Source organism: Symphalangus syndactylus, chromosome 1 (assembly GCF_028878055.3).
Source record: "Symphalangus syndactylus isolate Jambi chromosome 1, NHGRI_mSymSyn1-v2.1_pri, whole genome shotgun sequence".
NCBI classification, from domain to species: domain Eukaryota; kingdom Metazoa; phylum Chordata; class Mammalia; order Primates; family Hylobatidae; genus Symphalangus; species Symphalangus syndactylus.
Genome location: NC_072423.2, coordinates 115,157,698 through 115,174,825, shown reverse-complemented (window position 1 = coordinate 115,174,825; position 17,128 = coordinate 115,157,698). Strand labels below are relative to the sequence as shown.

Below are 17,128 nucleotides of genomic sequence, written 5' to 3'. Positions count from 1 at the left end.
ATCTCAGGATAAATTAGGGTAAATATTTTAAATATTGTCTTCCCATAATTCATTTTTCCAGTTTCTTAGTGAAATAATTTCAAAATTTGGTCATTAATTTGAGAATTAATGAGGTGTCATTGTGCTCCCAACCAGGGACTGCAGGGGATGTGTGATACGTTCCAGCTCTGAATGACCTCAGTGCATCTATCACTGCATAACAAATTACTCCAAAACTTACTGGCTTAAAGCAACCCCTATTTATTCGTATTTATCATCTCACAGTTCCTGTAGGTCAGGAATTTGGGCACAATTTAGCTCTGTCCCCCATTTCAGGGTCTCCCACAGGCGCCAGTCAAGATTCAGCTGGAGCAGGATCCACTTTCAAGATCACTCTCGTTGTTGGCAGGTGTATTAGTTCGTTTTCACACTGCTGATAAAGACATACATGAGACCGAGCAATTTACAAAAGAAAGGCTTGGGGAAGCCTCACAATCATGGCAGAAGGCAAGGAAGAGCAAGTCACATCTTACGTGGATGGTGGCAGGCAAAAAATGAGAGAATGAGGAAGACTGAAAAGTGGAAACCTCTGATAAAACCATCAGATCTGGTGAGACTTATTCACTACCACTAGAACAGTATGTGGGAAACCACTCCCATGATTCAGTTATCTCCCACTGGGTCCCACCCACAGCACATGGGAATTCAAGATGAGATTTGGGTGGGGACACAGCCAAATCATATCAGCAGGATTCAGTTCCTTGTGGGCTGTTGGACTGGTCCACTTGCTGGCTGTTAGCTGAAACCCTCTCTCAATTCCTTGCCACATGGGCCTGGTCAACATGGCAACTTGTTTCATCAAGTCAGCAAGAGAGAGTCTGCTAGCAAGGAGGAAGTCACAGTGTCTTTTTTTTTTTCTTTTTTTTTTGAGACGAGTCTCACTCTTGTTCCCAGGCTGGAGTGCGATGGCGCGATCTCTGCTCACTGCAACCTCCGCCTCCCAGGTTCAAGCAATTCTTCTGCCTCAGCCTCCCGAGTAGCTGGGATTACAGGCACCTGCCACCATGCCTGGCTAATTTTTCTATTTTTAGTAGAGACAGGGTTTCACCATGTTGGCCAGGCTGGTCTCAAACTTGGCCTCAAGTGATCCACCCGCCTTGGCCTCCCAAAGTGCTGGGATTACGGGCGTGAGCCACTGCACCCGGCCAACTGTTGTTTACGTTGAATGAATATATTACAATATATGTATTCATTTGGATCTACTTATGACGGTCACAAATCATTTTTTGTCTAGGCTAATATTGATGGATATTCTGGTTGTTTTTGGTGGTTTGTTTTTGCACTAAGTACTGCTGTGAGCATTGTATATGTCTCCAGCTCACACAGGAAATTATTTCTCTATGCTCCATGTTCAGTAGTAGAATTATAAGCCTGAAATATTATATAAGGTAACATGAAATTCTTTTCTAAATTGCTTGTGCCATTTATATTGTTCCCAGTTCCACATTATCACCAATGCTTGGCACTGTCAGACTTCCTAACTTTTTAATCCAGTAGGTATAAAAATCGTATCTCATTTTGGCATCTCTCAGATCACTAATGAGATTGAGCATCTTTTCATAGTTTTGACATTCTTTATATTTTAGAGAATAATTATCTGTTAGTTAATATACTACAAATATCTTCTCTCTGTTTTTAGCTTGTCTTTTCATTTTCTTATGATGACTTTTGATGAAAGAAGTGTATAAATGGTGTTCAATTGACCAGTGTTTTCCTAGCACATTTTGTGCTTATGTAAGACCACATGATGTCATCTGACAGAGTCCAGCGTTCTTTTTCCTGTAGAGTTAGCCAGTTGCTGAGAATGTTGTTGAATCTTGTCCCTCCCGGCCTGCAGTGCCACCCCTATCGTCTCTCAGGTCCGCTCTACTTGTGGGTGTTGGGTCTTTCTATTCTCATCTATTTGCCGGTATGTTGTCACTGCTGAGAACACATCTTGTTGGATGGTTCTGTCCCTGCCATGAGCCTGGGCTCCTCAGTCTGCTAGGCAGAGAGCTTGATGCCATGCATTTTCCTGACCTGCAGTGCAGTTTTGGAGTAATGTGGGTTCTCTGTGTTAACACTTGTTTTCTGACAGTGGATCTCTAGTGAGAACTGTTTGCAAACACTGAATTACACAGAGTTATCTAACCTGCAGGACTTTGGTCAGAGGTTTGAAAAATGACTCTCCTAGAGGAGGTATCGGCCGTGCAGCGGCACCCAAACTTTGTAGCCTGTGGAATCTTTTGTGCCTAGAGCATCTCGTAGGACCAGCCTTCCATGGGATTCATTTTGTGAAAGGCCAGCATGGAGGTGACTACTCTGGCCTTGAAGCTGAAAAACATGGGCTATAATCTATTTGGACCTCACCTGAGTGTTGAATCTGATGGCCCCTCAATTATAAATTTTAAAAATCTCATCCAGGTGGCAATTTCCTAAGAGCCATGCACACACACATGCACATATGCACACACCTGCTGAGAGATCCGGGTAAGTCTACGAGTGGGAAGTCTTCCCTGATGTCCAGCTCTCATCCTTTCCTGCCTCTGGCCTCATTCCTCTGGGCTGGACATCCGTGCAGAGGCTCCGTGATGTGATCTCATGGGGGGACCAATTAGTAAGGGGCTGTGACACATTCAAGTGAATTCCCTGGTCCCAGGTGAAGGAGTTAGATGGTCTGTTTGTTCCTTTTTTTTTTTTTTTTTGAGACAGAGGAGTCTCGCTCTGTCACGCAGGCTGGAGTGCAGTGGCGGGACCTCGGCTCACTGCAACTCCCAGGTTAAAGTGATTCTCCTGCCTCAGCCTTCCAAGTAGCTGGGACTACAGGCGCCTGCCAGCACGCCCGGCTAATTTTTTGTATTTTTAGTAGCGACGCGGTTTCACCATGTTAGCCAGGATGGTCTCGATCTCCTGACCTCATGATCCGCCCGCCTCGGCCTCCCAAAGTGCTGGGATTACAGGCGTGAGCCACCGTGCCCAGCCAGTCTGTTTGTTCCTAACACTTGCCTTGATAGATTATTCTGAGCATGAATTTGCTTTTTGTTTTTGTTTAGTCAAAGGTCCAGCTGTTCATCTTTCTCCATTCACCATTTTCAGTGATGCATGCCTATTTCCCTTTATTCTAGTTGTACAAACCTAAAGTATCATCCACTAAAATACTGTGTTAACATTTTATGTCCTAAATCAAGCTCCTATTAGAGTTGGGTTCAAATATAGACTGACATTAGGAAAAGTAGAAAGTGTAAGTGGTAAGTCATATTTAGCGGAATTTAGGATGTTCTCTCTGAGCTTCTGGGACCACACATTCTCCTGGGTTTTGTTTGTGTTTTTTGTTTTGAGACAGGGTCTTGCTCTGTCACCCAGGCTGGAGCACAGTGGTGCAACCTCTGCTTCCCAGGCTCAAGTGATCCTCTCATCTCAGCCTCCCGAATAGCTGGGACTCCAGGCATGCATCACCAGGCTTGGCTAATTTTTGTATTTTTTGTAGAGATGAGGTTTTGCCATGTTGCCCAGGCTGGTCTCGAATTCCTGACCTCAAGCGATCTGCTGGCCTGGGCCTCCCAGTGTTGGGATGACGGGCGTGAGCCACCACACCTGGCTGTTCCATTCCTTGTTGATCTCTCCTCTCTGCTTCACAGTGCTGTGAGTCAGGAATTCAGGCATAGTTTGGCTGGGTGATTCTTCTGTTTCAGATGGCACTGATGGAGGTGACTCAGTGGCATTCATTTGACAGATGGGCTGGTCTGGTGCCCAGGCATGGCTGGAAGGTGGACTCGGCTGGTCCTGTGAGCTGGAGTACAGCAGCCTCAGGGTGGTGGGGCTTCATTCGTGGCAACTTAGGGCTCCCCAAGCGAATGTTCCAGCAAACCAGGTTGAAGCTGCATGGCCACATGATCTAGCTTTGAATGTCAAATGGTGTCCCTTCCATCATATTCTTTTGGTTGAAGCAATCACAAGTCCACCTAAATACACAGACCCTATCCCTCCGTGGGAGAGGTGGAAAAGCACATGCGGCCATGTCCGAAAACACGTTGGAGTTCCTGTAGGCCTTGGTCACAGGCCCTCTTCATGTATACCCACCCTGGATGACCTCATTTAGACCTGTGGCATTAAATAACATCTCTCCACTGTAACTCCCAAATTTATGTCTCTGGCCCAGACGTAACCCAACCTCCAGATTCTTATGTTCAACAGGTTACTGGGTATTTCCACCTAATTCACAGACATCTCAAACTTCACACGGTCAAACCACTCTTGATTTTTACTCTGTAGGCCAGCTCTGTTCCCTGCTTTCCTCATCTCCAGAAATGGCACCAGCATCCCCCCAGCAGGTGAAGCTCTTTATCCCCCTTTCCCTCAGCTGGGAATCCAACCCATCAGCAAGACTTGGCAACTTTCCCTCCAAAGTATAGCTCAAGCTTGCCTATTTTTCTGCATATCCATTCCCACGTGCATGCTGCCATCATCTTCCATGGGTTTACTACAGTAGCTTCTGGAGTGATTTTCCAGCCTCCCTTTATGCCCCCCTCCCATCCATCCTCCATGGCAACAGTGATCTTTCAAATATAAATCAGATCTTGCCAGACCCCACCGTGAACCCTCAGTGGCATTCTCTTTCTCTTCAAGGAAAATGAAGCTCCTTGCTGTGGCCCGTGAGGCCTTATATGATCTGGCCCCCGCTCACTCCTCCAAGCTCACTTCCCATGGCTCACTTTCCCATTCCAACCACAGACCTCGTCTCTGCTCTTTCCCTCCTCAGGGCCTTTGCACTTGCTGTCACCTCTCCTGGACAGACCTTCTAGGAATTTTAATGACTTGTTCCTTCTTCTTCAAATTTCAGTTCACAAAGCTCCTCAACCGCTTAAAGTACTGTCCTATTAACGCCACCACATCGGGCTATTTATTTCCTTCTTAGACATGACCACAGTCTGTAATCATATCATAATTTGTTATGCATCATTGTCTCTCTCCTTTTCCAGAATGTAAGTGCCATAAAGGCCAGCGACTGTGTCTATCCTGTTCACCATGGCCCCCGGCGCATACCAAGGTACTGGTTTGTAATATACTAGTTGGGTAATCTCAAAAAAGGCTGATCCACCCACCCTGCAGGAGGGCGAATAATAGAAAAGTGATCCACATGTAAGAGACTGGTCAGGAAATTTGGGTTAAGAATTTACTATTTGTAGATGCACTTTTTGCCTTGCAAAGGGATGTGTAAATCTATTATTTTTTTCTTCCCCTGACTGATGTAGGGCAGAAAATCAGCTTAGTTAATTCTCTACCCCAGCTTTTCTACCTATAAAGTGGCATAAGTTAATTTTTCCAGGTAAAGTAACTCATACAAAAATCAAATACAATAGTTTACACACTCCCCTCCATCAGGCGAGGCTCTGAGGTCACATTCAAACCTAATGTGGTTCTGCACAGCCCAGGCCAAAAAGAGACGCTGAGATGGGCAAGACTGCCCGGCACACTCTCAAAAGGAGTGGCAAGATTCTGCAGCAATTCCAAGGGGCTCACATTCTGTTTTAAATCCAGCCGATTAGAAATTTTTTTTCTAACTTTTCTTGTGGACTCTGTCTCTCATCTTCCCATGATAGACTTCATCCACTGCATTGGTGCCGTCTCACGGGTTACATGAGAAGGTAAATGCAGAAAAGGGTGACAGAAAAAAAGGTTGGATGGATTTGCCCCCACTTATTTTCCATTTTTTCAAAATTAGCTTGTTTCTACGTGAGAGAAAATCTTGTGTTGAGAGAAGTCTTAAACTGTATCCAGTAAGTGACAAAAGCAAAACCAAAAACCAAGAACTGTGGATACACTTGCTTAGAGTTTTATTTACTATGACAATTGCTAAAAAACAAACAAATATTTCCCTACTCAATTTCTTGGAGCTAAATCAAGGTTTGCTACGTTTCCAGTAAAAAACAGAAAGCTTTCTGGAGTCCATGATCTGGCCATCGTGTCATGGCTACTACTAAGGGTACAGGGATGGAATGTCCCTTTTTCTCTCCAGCTTATTGGAGGGTGGGTGGACAAATGTTGACATGGCCACTTTTGTGCAGTACCTAGGAAATGGCAAAGAACATTTTTTGAGACAGGATTGATTACTGGCTCAAGAGGATTCTCGAGAAATGTTCTGTTCTTCATGAAATTCACAGAAATGAGACATTTTCATTTGGAGCATGTTATTCTGTAACAGTTGTGCTTCATCTGTTTAAGTTTAATGAGCAAAAACTATTCTGTAGAAGTAATTCTTCCATATAATTGGAAATGCTCAAAAATGCTTTCAAATTTTTAAGTCATTTTATAAAATGTAAATATTCCTCAATGTACTACCCATGTTCTTTTTTAAAGGGAGCCTCTCAGATATGGCTGCACATCAGAATCATCTAGGGAGTTTTTGGGGGCTATGGAGACCCAGGTCTTGCTTCCAGAAGGTCTGATGGGTGGCCCCAGGGTGTGGTGTGGGCATCTGGAGTTTTAAATGCTCCCAAGTGGTTGGAATGGGCTGCAAGGTGGGGACACTGAATAAGGTAATTATCTAGGACATTTATCTTTTCACTTCCGAGGCTACCTGGTGTTCAAGGCTTACACACCCCGACTGATGACTGATCCCAGGTGGCCCCAAGTTGTAAGATGGTGACTGTAAGTGGGGGTTGAGAGGAGGGCCAGATCCTCCAGGATTCAGAGCAGACTCGGTGCTGTGTTTGCCATTGAGTGTGCCGGCTCTTCAAGCCTTGACAGCAGATTTTTTGACATAAAAAAACCTTCTGATAAGAAGACTGAATCCACGGGGTAGATAAGATTGAATCCATGGGGTACATGCTGGTTCATACATTTGAAAGTCAAGTGATATTTATTTTGATAACTGGACAATCAGGTGAAGCTGGAAGTATTGATGAGATGGTCACTCAAGACAGTAGAAGACCTTTCTAAAGCCTATTTTTGCTATAAGAGAATTTTACAGCGTAAAAATAAAAAGATGGGGGTGGAGCTAAGATGGCCGAATAGGAACAGCTCCGGTCTCCAGCTCCCAGCCTGAGCGACACAGAAGACGGGTGATTTCTGCATTTCTGCTTGAGGTACCTGTTTCATCTCACTAGGGAGTGCCAAACAGTGGGTGCAGGACAGTCGGTGAAGCGCACTGTGCGCGAGCCGAAGCAGGGCGAGGCATTGCCTCACTCGGGAAGCGCAAGGGGTCAGGGAGTTCCCTTTCCTAGTCAAAGAAAGGGGAAACAGACGGCACCTGGAATATCGGGTCAGTCCCGTCCTAATACTGCGCTTTTCCAACGGGCCTGGAAAACGGCACACTAGGAGATTGTGTCCCGCACCTGGCTCGGAGGGTCCTAAGCCCACGGAGTCTCGCTGATTGCTAGCACAGCAGTCTGAGATCAAGCTGCAAGGCGGCAGCCAGGCTGGGGGAGGGGCGCCCGCCATTGCCCAGGCTTGCTTAGGTAAACAAAGCAGCCAGGAAGCTCGAACTGGGTGGAGCCCACCACAGCTCAAGGAGGCCTGCCTGCCTCTGTAGGCTCCACCTCTGGGGGCAGGGCACAGACAAACAAAAATTCAGCAGGAACCTCCTCAGAATTAAATGGCCCTGTCTGACTGACAGCTTTGAAGAGAGTAGTGGTTCTCCCAGCACGCAGCTGGAGATCTGAGAACAGACAGACTGCCTCCTAAAGTGGGTCCCTCACCCCTGAGCAGCCTAACTGGGAGGCACCCCCCCAGTAGGGACAGACTGACACCTCACTTGGCCGGGTACTCCTCTAAGACAAAACTTCCAGAGGAACTATCAGACAGACAGCTGAATTTGTGGTCTCACGAAAATCTGCTGTTCTGCAGCCACCGGTGCTGACACCCAGCCAAACAGGGTCTGGAGTGGACCTCTAGTAAACTCCAACAGACCTGCAGCTGAAGGTCCTGTCTGGTAGAAGGAAAACTAACAAACAGAAAGGACATCCACACCAAAAACCCATCTGTGCATCACCATCATCAAAGACCAAAAGTAGATAAAACCACAAAGATGGGGAAAAAACAGAGCAGAAAAGCTGGAAACTCTAAAAAGCAGAGCACCTCTCCTCCTCCAAAGGAACACAGTTCCTCACCAGCAACGGAACAAAGCTGGATGGAGGATGACTTTGATGAGTTGAGAGAACAAGGCTTCAGACGATCAAACTACTCTGAGCTACGGGAGGAAATTCAAAACAATAGCAAAGAAGTTAAAAACTTTGAATAAAAATTAGAAGAATGGATAACTAGAATAACCAATGGAGAGAAGGGCTTAAAGGAGCTGATGGAGCTGAAAGCCAAGTATCGAGAACTACGCGAAGATTGCAGAAGCCTCAGTAGCAGATGCGATCAACTGGAAGAAAGGGTATCAGTGATGGAAGATGAAATGAATGAAATGAAGCGAGAAGGGAAGTTGAGAGAAAAAAGAATAAAAAGAAATGAACAAAGCCTCCAAGAAATTTGGGACTATGTGAAAAGACCAAACCTACGTCTGATTGGTGTACCTGAAAATGACGGGGAGAATGGAACCAAGTTGGAAAACACTCTGCAGGATATTATCCAGGAGAACTTCCCCAATCTAGCAAGGCAGGCCAACATTCAGATTCAGGAAATACAGAGAATGCCACAAAGATACTCCTCGAGAAGAGCAACTCCAAGACACATAATTGTCAGATTCACCAAAGTTGAAATGAAGGAAAAAATGTTAAGGGCAGCCAGAGAGAAAGGTCGGGTTACCCACAAAGGGAAGCCCATCAGACTAACAGCTGATCTCTTGGCAGAAACTCTACAAGCCAGAAGAGAGTGGGGGCCGATATTCAACATTCTTAAAGAAAAGAATTTTCAACCCAGAATTTCATATCCAGCCAAACTAAGCTTCATAAGTGAAGGAGAAATAAAATACTTTACAGACAAGCAAATGCTGAGTGATTTTGTCACCACCAGGCCTGCCCTAAAAGAGCTCCTGAAAGAAGCACTAAATATGGAAAGGAACAACCAGTACCAGCCCCTGCAAAAACATGCCAAATTGTAAAGACCATCAAAGCTAGGAAGAAACTGCATCAACTAACGAGCAAAATAACCAACTAACATCATAATGACAGGATCAGATCCACACAGAACAATATTGACTTTAAATGTAAATGGGCTAAATGCTCCAATTAAAAGACACAGACTGGCAAACTGGATAAGGAGTCAGGACCCATCAGTGTGCTGTATTCAGGAAACCCATCTCACGTGCAGAGACACACATAGACTCAAAATAAAGGGATGGAGGAAGATCTATCAAGCAAATGGAAAACAAAAAAAGGCAGGGGTTGCAATCCTAGTCTCTGATAAAATAGACTTTAAACCAACAAAGATCAAAAGAGACAAAGAAGGCTATTACATAGTGGTAAAGGGATCAATTCAACAAGAAGAGCTAACTATCCTAAATATATATGCACCCAACACAGGAGCACCCAGATTCATAAAGCAAGTCCTGAGTGACCTACAAAGGGACTTAAACTCCCACACAATAATAATGGGAGATTTTAACACCCCACTGTCAACACTAGACAGATCAACGAGACAGAAAGTTAACAAGGATATCCAGGAATTGAACTCAGCTCTACACAAAGTGGACCTAATAGACATCTACAGAACTCTCCACCCCAAATCAACAGAATATACATTTTTTTCAGCACCACACCTCACCTATTCCAAAATTGACCACATAGTTGGAAGTAAAGCTCTCCTCAGCAAATGTAAAAGAACAGAAATTATAACAAACTGTCTCTCAGACCACAGTGCAATCAAACTAGAACTCAGGATTAAGAAACTCACTCAAAACCGCTCAACTGCATGGAAACTGAACAACCTGCTCCTGAATGACTATTGGGTACATAATGAAATGAAGGCAGAAATAAAGATGTTCTTTGAAACCAACGAGAACAAAGACACAACATACCAGAATCTCTGGGACACATTCAAAGCAGTGTGTAGAGGGAAATTTATAGCACTAAATGCCCACAAGAGAAAGCAGGAAAGATCCAAAATTGACACCCTAACATCACAATTAAAAGAACTAGAAAAGCAAGAGCAAACACATTCAAAAGCTAGCAGAAGGCTAGAAATAACTAAAATCAGAGCAGAACTGAAGGAAATAGAGACACAAAAAACCCTTCAAAAAATTAATGAATCCAGGAGCTGGTTTTTTGAAAAGATCAACAAAATTGATAGACTGCTAGCAAGACTAATAAAGAAGAAAAGAGAGAAGAATCAAATAGATGCAATAAAAAATGAAAAAGGGGATATCACCACTGATCCCACAGAAATACAATCTACCATCAGAGAATACTACAAACACCTCTATGCAAATAAACTAGAAAATCTAGAAGAAATGGATAAATTCCTCGACACATACACCCTCCCAAGACTAAACCAGGAAGAAGTTGAATCTCTGAATAGACCAATAACAGGTTCTGAAATTGTGGCAATAATCAATAGCTTACCAACCAAAAAGAGTCCAGGACCTGATGGATTCACAGCCGAATTCTACCAGAGGTACAAGGAGGAACTGGTACCATTCCTTCTGAAACTATTCCAATCGACAGAAAAAGAGGGAATCCTCCCTAACACATTTTATGAAGCCAGCATCGTCCTGATACCAAAGCCTGGCAGAGACATAACCAAAAAAGAGAATTTCAGACCAATATCCTTGATGAACATTGATGCAAAAATCCTCAATAAAATACTGGCAAACCGAATCCAGCAGCACATCAAAAAGCTTATACACCATGATCAAGTGGGCTTCATCCCTGGGATGCAAGGCTGGTTCAACATACACAAATCAATAAATGTAATCCAGCATATAAACAGAACCAAAGACAAAAACCACATGATTATCTCAATAGATGCAGAAAAGGCCTTTGACAAAATTCAACAACCCTTCATGCTAAAAACTCTCAATAAATTAGGTATTGATGGGACGTATCTCAAAATAATAAGAGCTATCTATGACAAACCCACAGCCAATATCATACTGAATGAGCAAAAACTGGAAGCATTCCCTCTGAAAACTGGCACAAGACAGGGATGCCCTCTCTCACCACTCCTATTCAACATAGTGCTGGAAGTTCTGGCCAGAGCAATCAGGCAGGAGAAGGAAATAAAGGGTATTCAATTAGGAAAAGAGGAAGTCAAATTGTCCCTGTTTGCAGATGACATGATTGTATATCTAGAAAACCCCATTGTCTCAGCCCAAAATCTCCTTAAGCTGATTAGCAACTTCAGCAAAGTCTCAGGATACAAAATCAATGTACAAAAATCACAAGCATTCCTGTACACCAATAACAGACAAACAGAGAGCCAAATCATGAGTGAACTCCCATTCACAATTGCTTCAAAGAGAATAAAATACCTAGGAATCCAACTTACAAGGGATGAGAAGGACCTCTTCAAGGAGAACTACAAACCACTGCTCAATGAAATAAAAGAGGATACAAACAAATGGAAGAACATTCCATGCTCATGGGTAGGAAGAATCAATATCGTGAAAATGGCCATACTGCCCAAGGTAATTTATAGATTCAATGCCATCCCCATCAAGCTACCAATGACTTTCTTCACAGAATTGGAAAAAACTACTTTAAAGTTCATATGGAACCAAAAGAGAGCCCACATCGCCAAGTCAATCCTAAGCCAAAAGAACAAAGCTGGAGGCATCACCCTACCTGACTTCAAACTATACTACAAGGCTACAGTAACCAAAACAGCATGGTACTGGTACCACAACAGAGACATAGATCAATGGAACAGAACAGAGCCCTCAGAAATGATGCCACATATCTACAACTATCTGATCTTTGACAAACCTGACAAAAACATGAAATGGGGAAAGGATTCCCTATTTAATAAATGGTGCTGGGAAAACTGGCTAGCCATATGTAGAAAGCTGAAACTGGATCCCTTCCTTACACCTTATACAAAAATTAATTCAAGATGGATTAAAGACTTAAATGTTAGACCTAAAACCATTAAAATCCTACAAGAAAACCTAGGCAATACTATTCAGGACATAGGCATGGGCAAGGACTTCATGTCTAAAACACCAAAAGCAATGGCAACAAAAGCCAAAATTGACAAATGGGATCTAATTAAACTAAAGAGCTTCTGCACAGCAAAAGAAACTACCATCAGAGTGAACAGGCAACCTACAGAATGGGAGAAAATTTTTGCAACCTACTCATCTGACAAAGGGCTAATATCCAGAATCTACAATGAACTCAAATATATTTACAAGAAAAAAACAACCCCATCAAAAAGTGGGCAAAGGACATGAACAGACACTTCTCAAAAGAAGACATTTATGCAGCCAAAAAACACATGAAGAAATGCTCATCATCACTGGCCATCAGAGAAATGCAAATCAAAACCACAGTGAGATACCATCTCACACCAGTTAGAATGGCCATCATTAAAAAATCAGGAAACAACAGGTGCTGGAGAGGATGTGGAGAAATAGGAACACTTTTACACTGTTGGTGGGACTGTAAACTAGTTCAACCATTGTGGAAGTCAGTGTGGCGATTCCTCAGGGATCTAGAACTAGAAATACCATTTGACCCAGCCATCCCATTACTGGGTATATACCCAAAGGACTATAAATCACGCTGCTATAAAGACACATGCACACGTATGTTTACTGCGGCACTATTCACAATAGCAGAGAGTTGAGACCAACCCAAATGTCCAACAACGATAGACTGGATTAAGCAAATGTGGCACATATACACCATGGAATACTATGCAGCCATAAAAAAGGATGAGTTCATATCCTTTGTAGGGACATGGATGAAACTGGAAATCATCATTCTCAGTAAACTATCGCAAGGATAAAAAACCAAACACCGCATGTTCTCACTCATAGGTGGGAATTGAACAATGAGAACTCATGGACACAGGAAGGGGAACATCACACTCTGGGGACTGTTGTGGGGTTGGGGGAGGGGGAGGGACAGCATTAGGAGATATACCTAATGCTAAATGACGAGTTAATGGGTGCAGGAAATCAACGTGGCACATGGATACATATGTAACAAACCTGTACATTGTGCACATGTACCCTAAAACCTAAAGTAAAAAAAAAAAAAGGAAAAAAAATAAAAATAAAAAGACATCTCCGGCCAATGTCCCAAGTGAGTGTGTCTTCAAAGATATCTGTGCGAATATATCCACAGAAACTCTCCAGAATTCCATGATCTCAAGGAAGCACTGGACGTTAGAGCAGGAATGGACTCGCTCACTTTAGGGGTAACCTTGACCTACTTTATTGAAGTTAAAAAAAAAAAAATTTTTTTTTGAGAAAAGAAATAAGACACAGAGACAAAGTATAGAGAAAGAACAGTGGGCCCAGGACCGGCGCTCAGCATATGGAGGACCTGCGCCGGCGCTGGCCTCTGAGTTCCCTCAGTATTTATTGATCATTATTTTTACTATCTTAGCGAGGGGAGTGTAGCAGGGCAACAGGTGGGGAGAAGGTCAGCAGGGAAACATGTGACGAAAGGAATCTGTATCATGAATAAGTTCAAGGAAAGGTACTGTGCCCGGATGTGCACGTAGGCTAGATTTATGTTTCTCTTTAGCCAAACATCTCAGTGTAGCAAGGAGTAACAGAGCAGTATTGCTGCCAGCATATCTCGCCTCCAGCCACAGGGCGGTTTTCTCCTATCTCAGAATAGAACGAATGGGAATGGTCAGCTTTACACCGAGACATTCCATTACCAGGGACGAGCAGGAGACAGAAGCCTTCCTCTTATCTCAACTGCAAAGAGGCCTCCCTCTTTCACTATTCCTCCTCAGCACCGACCCTTTACAGGTGTCGGGCTGGGGGACGGTCGGGTCTTTCCCTTCCCATGAGGCCATATCTCACGCTGTCTCAGTGGGGGGAAACCTTGGACAATACCCAGGCTTTCTTGGGCAGAGGTCCCTGCAGCTTTCCGCAGTGCATTGTGTCCCTGGTTAATCGAGAATGGAGAATGGCGATGACTTCTACCAAGCATACTGCCTGCAAACATATTGTTAACAAGGCACATCCTGCACGGCCCTAAATCCATTAAACTTGGATTCATTACAGCACGTTTCTGTGAGCACAGGGTTGGGGCTAAAGTTACAGGTTAACAGCATCTCAAAGCAGAAACAATTTTTCTGAGTACAGATGAAAATGGAGTGTCTTATGTCTTCCTTTTCTAGATAGACACAGTAACAGTCTGATCTCTCTTTTCCCCACATGGACTAATGCGATATCATAGATATGGTGTGTCTTCAGTTACAAGATGCGCTGTTTGAATTATAGACATTTTAGAAAACTTATGTACAGATGAATAATTTAAAATTAATTGTAAGTGGTATTTGTGGTCTTGATAGAGTTGGCCACGATGTCCAAATGTAATATTAAGCCTATGGGAAAGTCAGATCCACTTTTTTTTTTTTTTTTGAGTCAGAGTCTTGCTCTATCACCCAGACTGGAGTAGAGTGGCATGATCTCGGCTCACTGCAACCGCCACCTCCTAAGTTCAAATGATTCTTGTGCCTCAGCAGCCAGAGTAGCTGGGATTACAGGCCTGTGCCACCACTCCCAGCTGATTTTTTTGTATTTTTAGTAGAAATGGGGTTTCACCATGTTGGCCAGGCTGGCCTCGAACGCCTGACCTCAAGTGATCCACCCGCCTTGACCCCCAAGGTGCTGGGATTACAGGCGTGAGCCACCGTGCCCAGCTGAGATCCACTTTCATTCTCACCTCACAGTGGCTCCTGACTCCTTTTCCAATGCACCAAGACACCACGGAGGGATGTCTGCACAGACTTCTAATGTGGTTTGGGGTTGCAAACTGTAGTTGGGGCCATTTTTTGTAGAGAGGTCTGGTCCTGGGCCCACTGTCAGAGACCTTAGAGAAAGGATTGGGGCGTCCCAAACAAAGATCTTCTTTCTTTATAACTTGTCATCCTAAGATTTAAAGGGTGGAAGGGGAACACAGAAATTGCATATTCACTACAACTCAAAAAAGAAGAGAATTAATTTTGCACCACTGACAAACATGTCATCTTAGGCACTTCAAAACTCCTTAAATGGATCTAAAAATATTTGTCCTCTAATATTTTGGTATCTCTTCAGCCAAAAACAAAAATTGCTTAAATTTGGTCCCATAAGAATTATAGTCATATTTCAGTTTGTGATGTCCCTAATTCTAGGACTTTCCTGGAATGAAGGATGCAGTTATCTTTGAGACTGGCTTTCATAGCCTGCCCCCTTCGATGATGAGGAGGCAGGTGACGGGGAGGAACAGCCACCTTGGGAGGGTGTGCGTTCTCCCAAGGGAGTTTTCTTCCTGCATACCTTCCTCATCTTCTTTAGACACTCAGGAAGTTGACGGGCTGAGCACTCCTGGCTTAAGCATTTGAAAAAGCAGCGGAGGAGTTTCTGCCTGTAAATAGTATCTGTAAAACCGTGAGCGGCTGGGAAGCCCACATCTCAGGCCACGGGGGCTGCGTCTCCCCTTTTGAGGCGACGCCGAACAAAAGTCCCCAGGGCCACCAGGGGGATGCACATGGTGGAGGAGGCCACAAGCAGCCCGATGACAGCCAGTGCATAGGCCGGGTAATCTTTGGTCACGAGCTGGCCCTGAAAGGAGAGACTGAGTATCAGCAGAGAGCACTTGCTGAGAGCACTGCCCCTGGGCCTCAGGGCCCATCCGTGATGGGGAGGCGACATGACTTGGGCAGAGAGCATGTGGGGCCGGTGTCCTCACTCCTGGGGCCACCGGCTCTGCAATTCACTAGCAAATGTGCCAGGAGCCTAACTGCCCTCACCTTCTTTTTCTTCCATAAACTAGGAATAATAGTAACTACTTGAACCAGTGGGTGTAGAGCTATTGTTTGGAGCTACCCATAATGAATAACCGTGGTAATAATCAAGCACCTATGTCTAAGGCAAATTTCAGGGAACCTAAACTGTAGGCGACTACTCTTAGCCCGGAATGGAACTTTCCGTGAAGGTGGCAACGTTCTCTATCAGTGCTGTCTGCTGTGGTGGGCGCGGAGGAGAGCGCTGCTCAGGAGGTAGGAACTGGCGCCTTTGCAGCAGGAGTTTTTCTCAGCTTGCAGGGGACAGGTGGATGGGGAAGCTCTGGAGGAGTGCCTTCCTCTCACCCCACTGAAACACATACCTAAAAGCTCAAAGCCCAGCTCCTCCGTGCTGGACTATTTCTAAAATACCTCAGTGATATTTCCATGTCGTGACAAATAACCTACCCACACCATGGAAATAGTTCCCTGGTTTCGGAAAACGAATGGCCCATGCTTTTGAGTGGCCATGGGGGCCCAGCCCCAGCCCTACAGAGACAGCAGATACCTGGGAGGCGTCCCAGGCTTGATACTTCAGGGTCCCCGTGAGGATGTAGTCGCTCAGGTAGAAGACAAAGAGGCTGACAATCAGTAGTGGGCTTACGCCAGCCCACATCACCTTCCAGTACCAGCTTACAGCTCGGCCAGTCATGGCCTTAAGGTCACTTTCAAATCTATTTGGAAAACAGGGAGAGAAAGTCTGGATTATCTAGGCTGCGGAGGTTAGGGCGTCCAGCTTGCCTGTCCCTATTCACAAAGGAACATTCTGTTTTAGGTGGTAACTGATGTCTGAGCTTGGCCACTGGACTCCTCTGTGACACCTTCTTGAGAGACGAGTGCTGCGGTGGGGAGGGGAGAAGGGCTGAGGCTGCCCAGGAGGGATGACGGAGCAAGCAGCCCGCAGAGAGTGGACATCAGAAGATGCCTTCCTAATGCCAGCCTTCACATGAAGGCTGCTGGCATAGCCTAGAGGGCAGCTTCCAGGAATGGTGGGCACAGGCAGCACGGGATGGACATTTGTCGGGCTGGTCATCAATGACAGGGACTTCTTGGGTGGCTTTGCCCACCCCCCTACCCAGCCCGCTGCTGTCAATCAGTGACTCCCTTTCCCAGTAGAAACGCCACGGAGCAGAATCACTTGGTCCATTGAAACCAGAGTAGGTTTTCTGGGACAGAGGAAGAGCCAACCTCGGACTGAAGGACCGTAGCCCTGGCCTGT

At 44.8% G+C, this 17,128-nt stretch overlaps 1 protein-coding gene across 7 annotated transcripts in view; it reads right to left on the bottom strand.

The window, feature by feature from the left end:
- Positions 1-220: 220 nt before the first annotated feature.
- Positions 221-17,128, bottom strand: part of SLC6A20 (solute carrier family 6 member 20) — a 52,643-nt gene continuing 35,735 nt past the window's right edge. For 3 of the 7 annotated variants that reach the window (XM_055280029.2, XM_055280059.2, XM_055280075.2), the window contains 2 exons: positions 16,418-16,583; positions 221-15,688 (listed from right to left, as the gene is read on the bottom strand). In XM_055280029.2, the coding sequence (XP_055136004.1) occupies positions 15,539-15,688; positions 16,418-16,583 (316 nt within the window). In that variant the 3' untranslated portion in view covers positions 221-15,538. The remainder of the gene's footprint in view (positions 15,689-16,417; positions 16,584-17,128) is intronic. The other 4 variants (XR_008657904.2, XR_010113962.1, XR_010113961.1 and 1 more) reach the window with 4 other exon arrangements.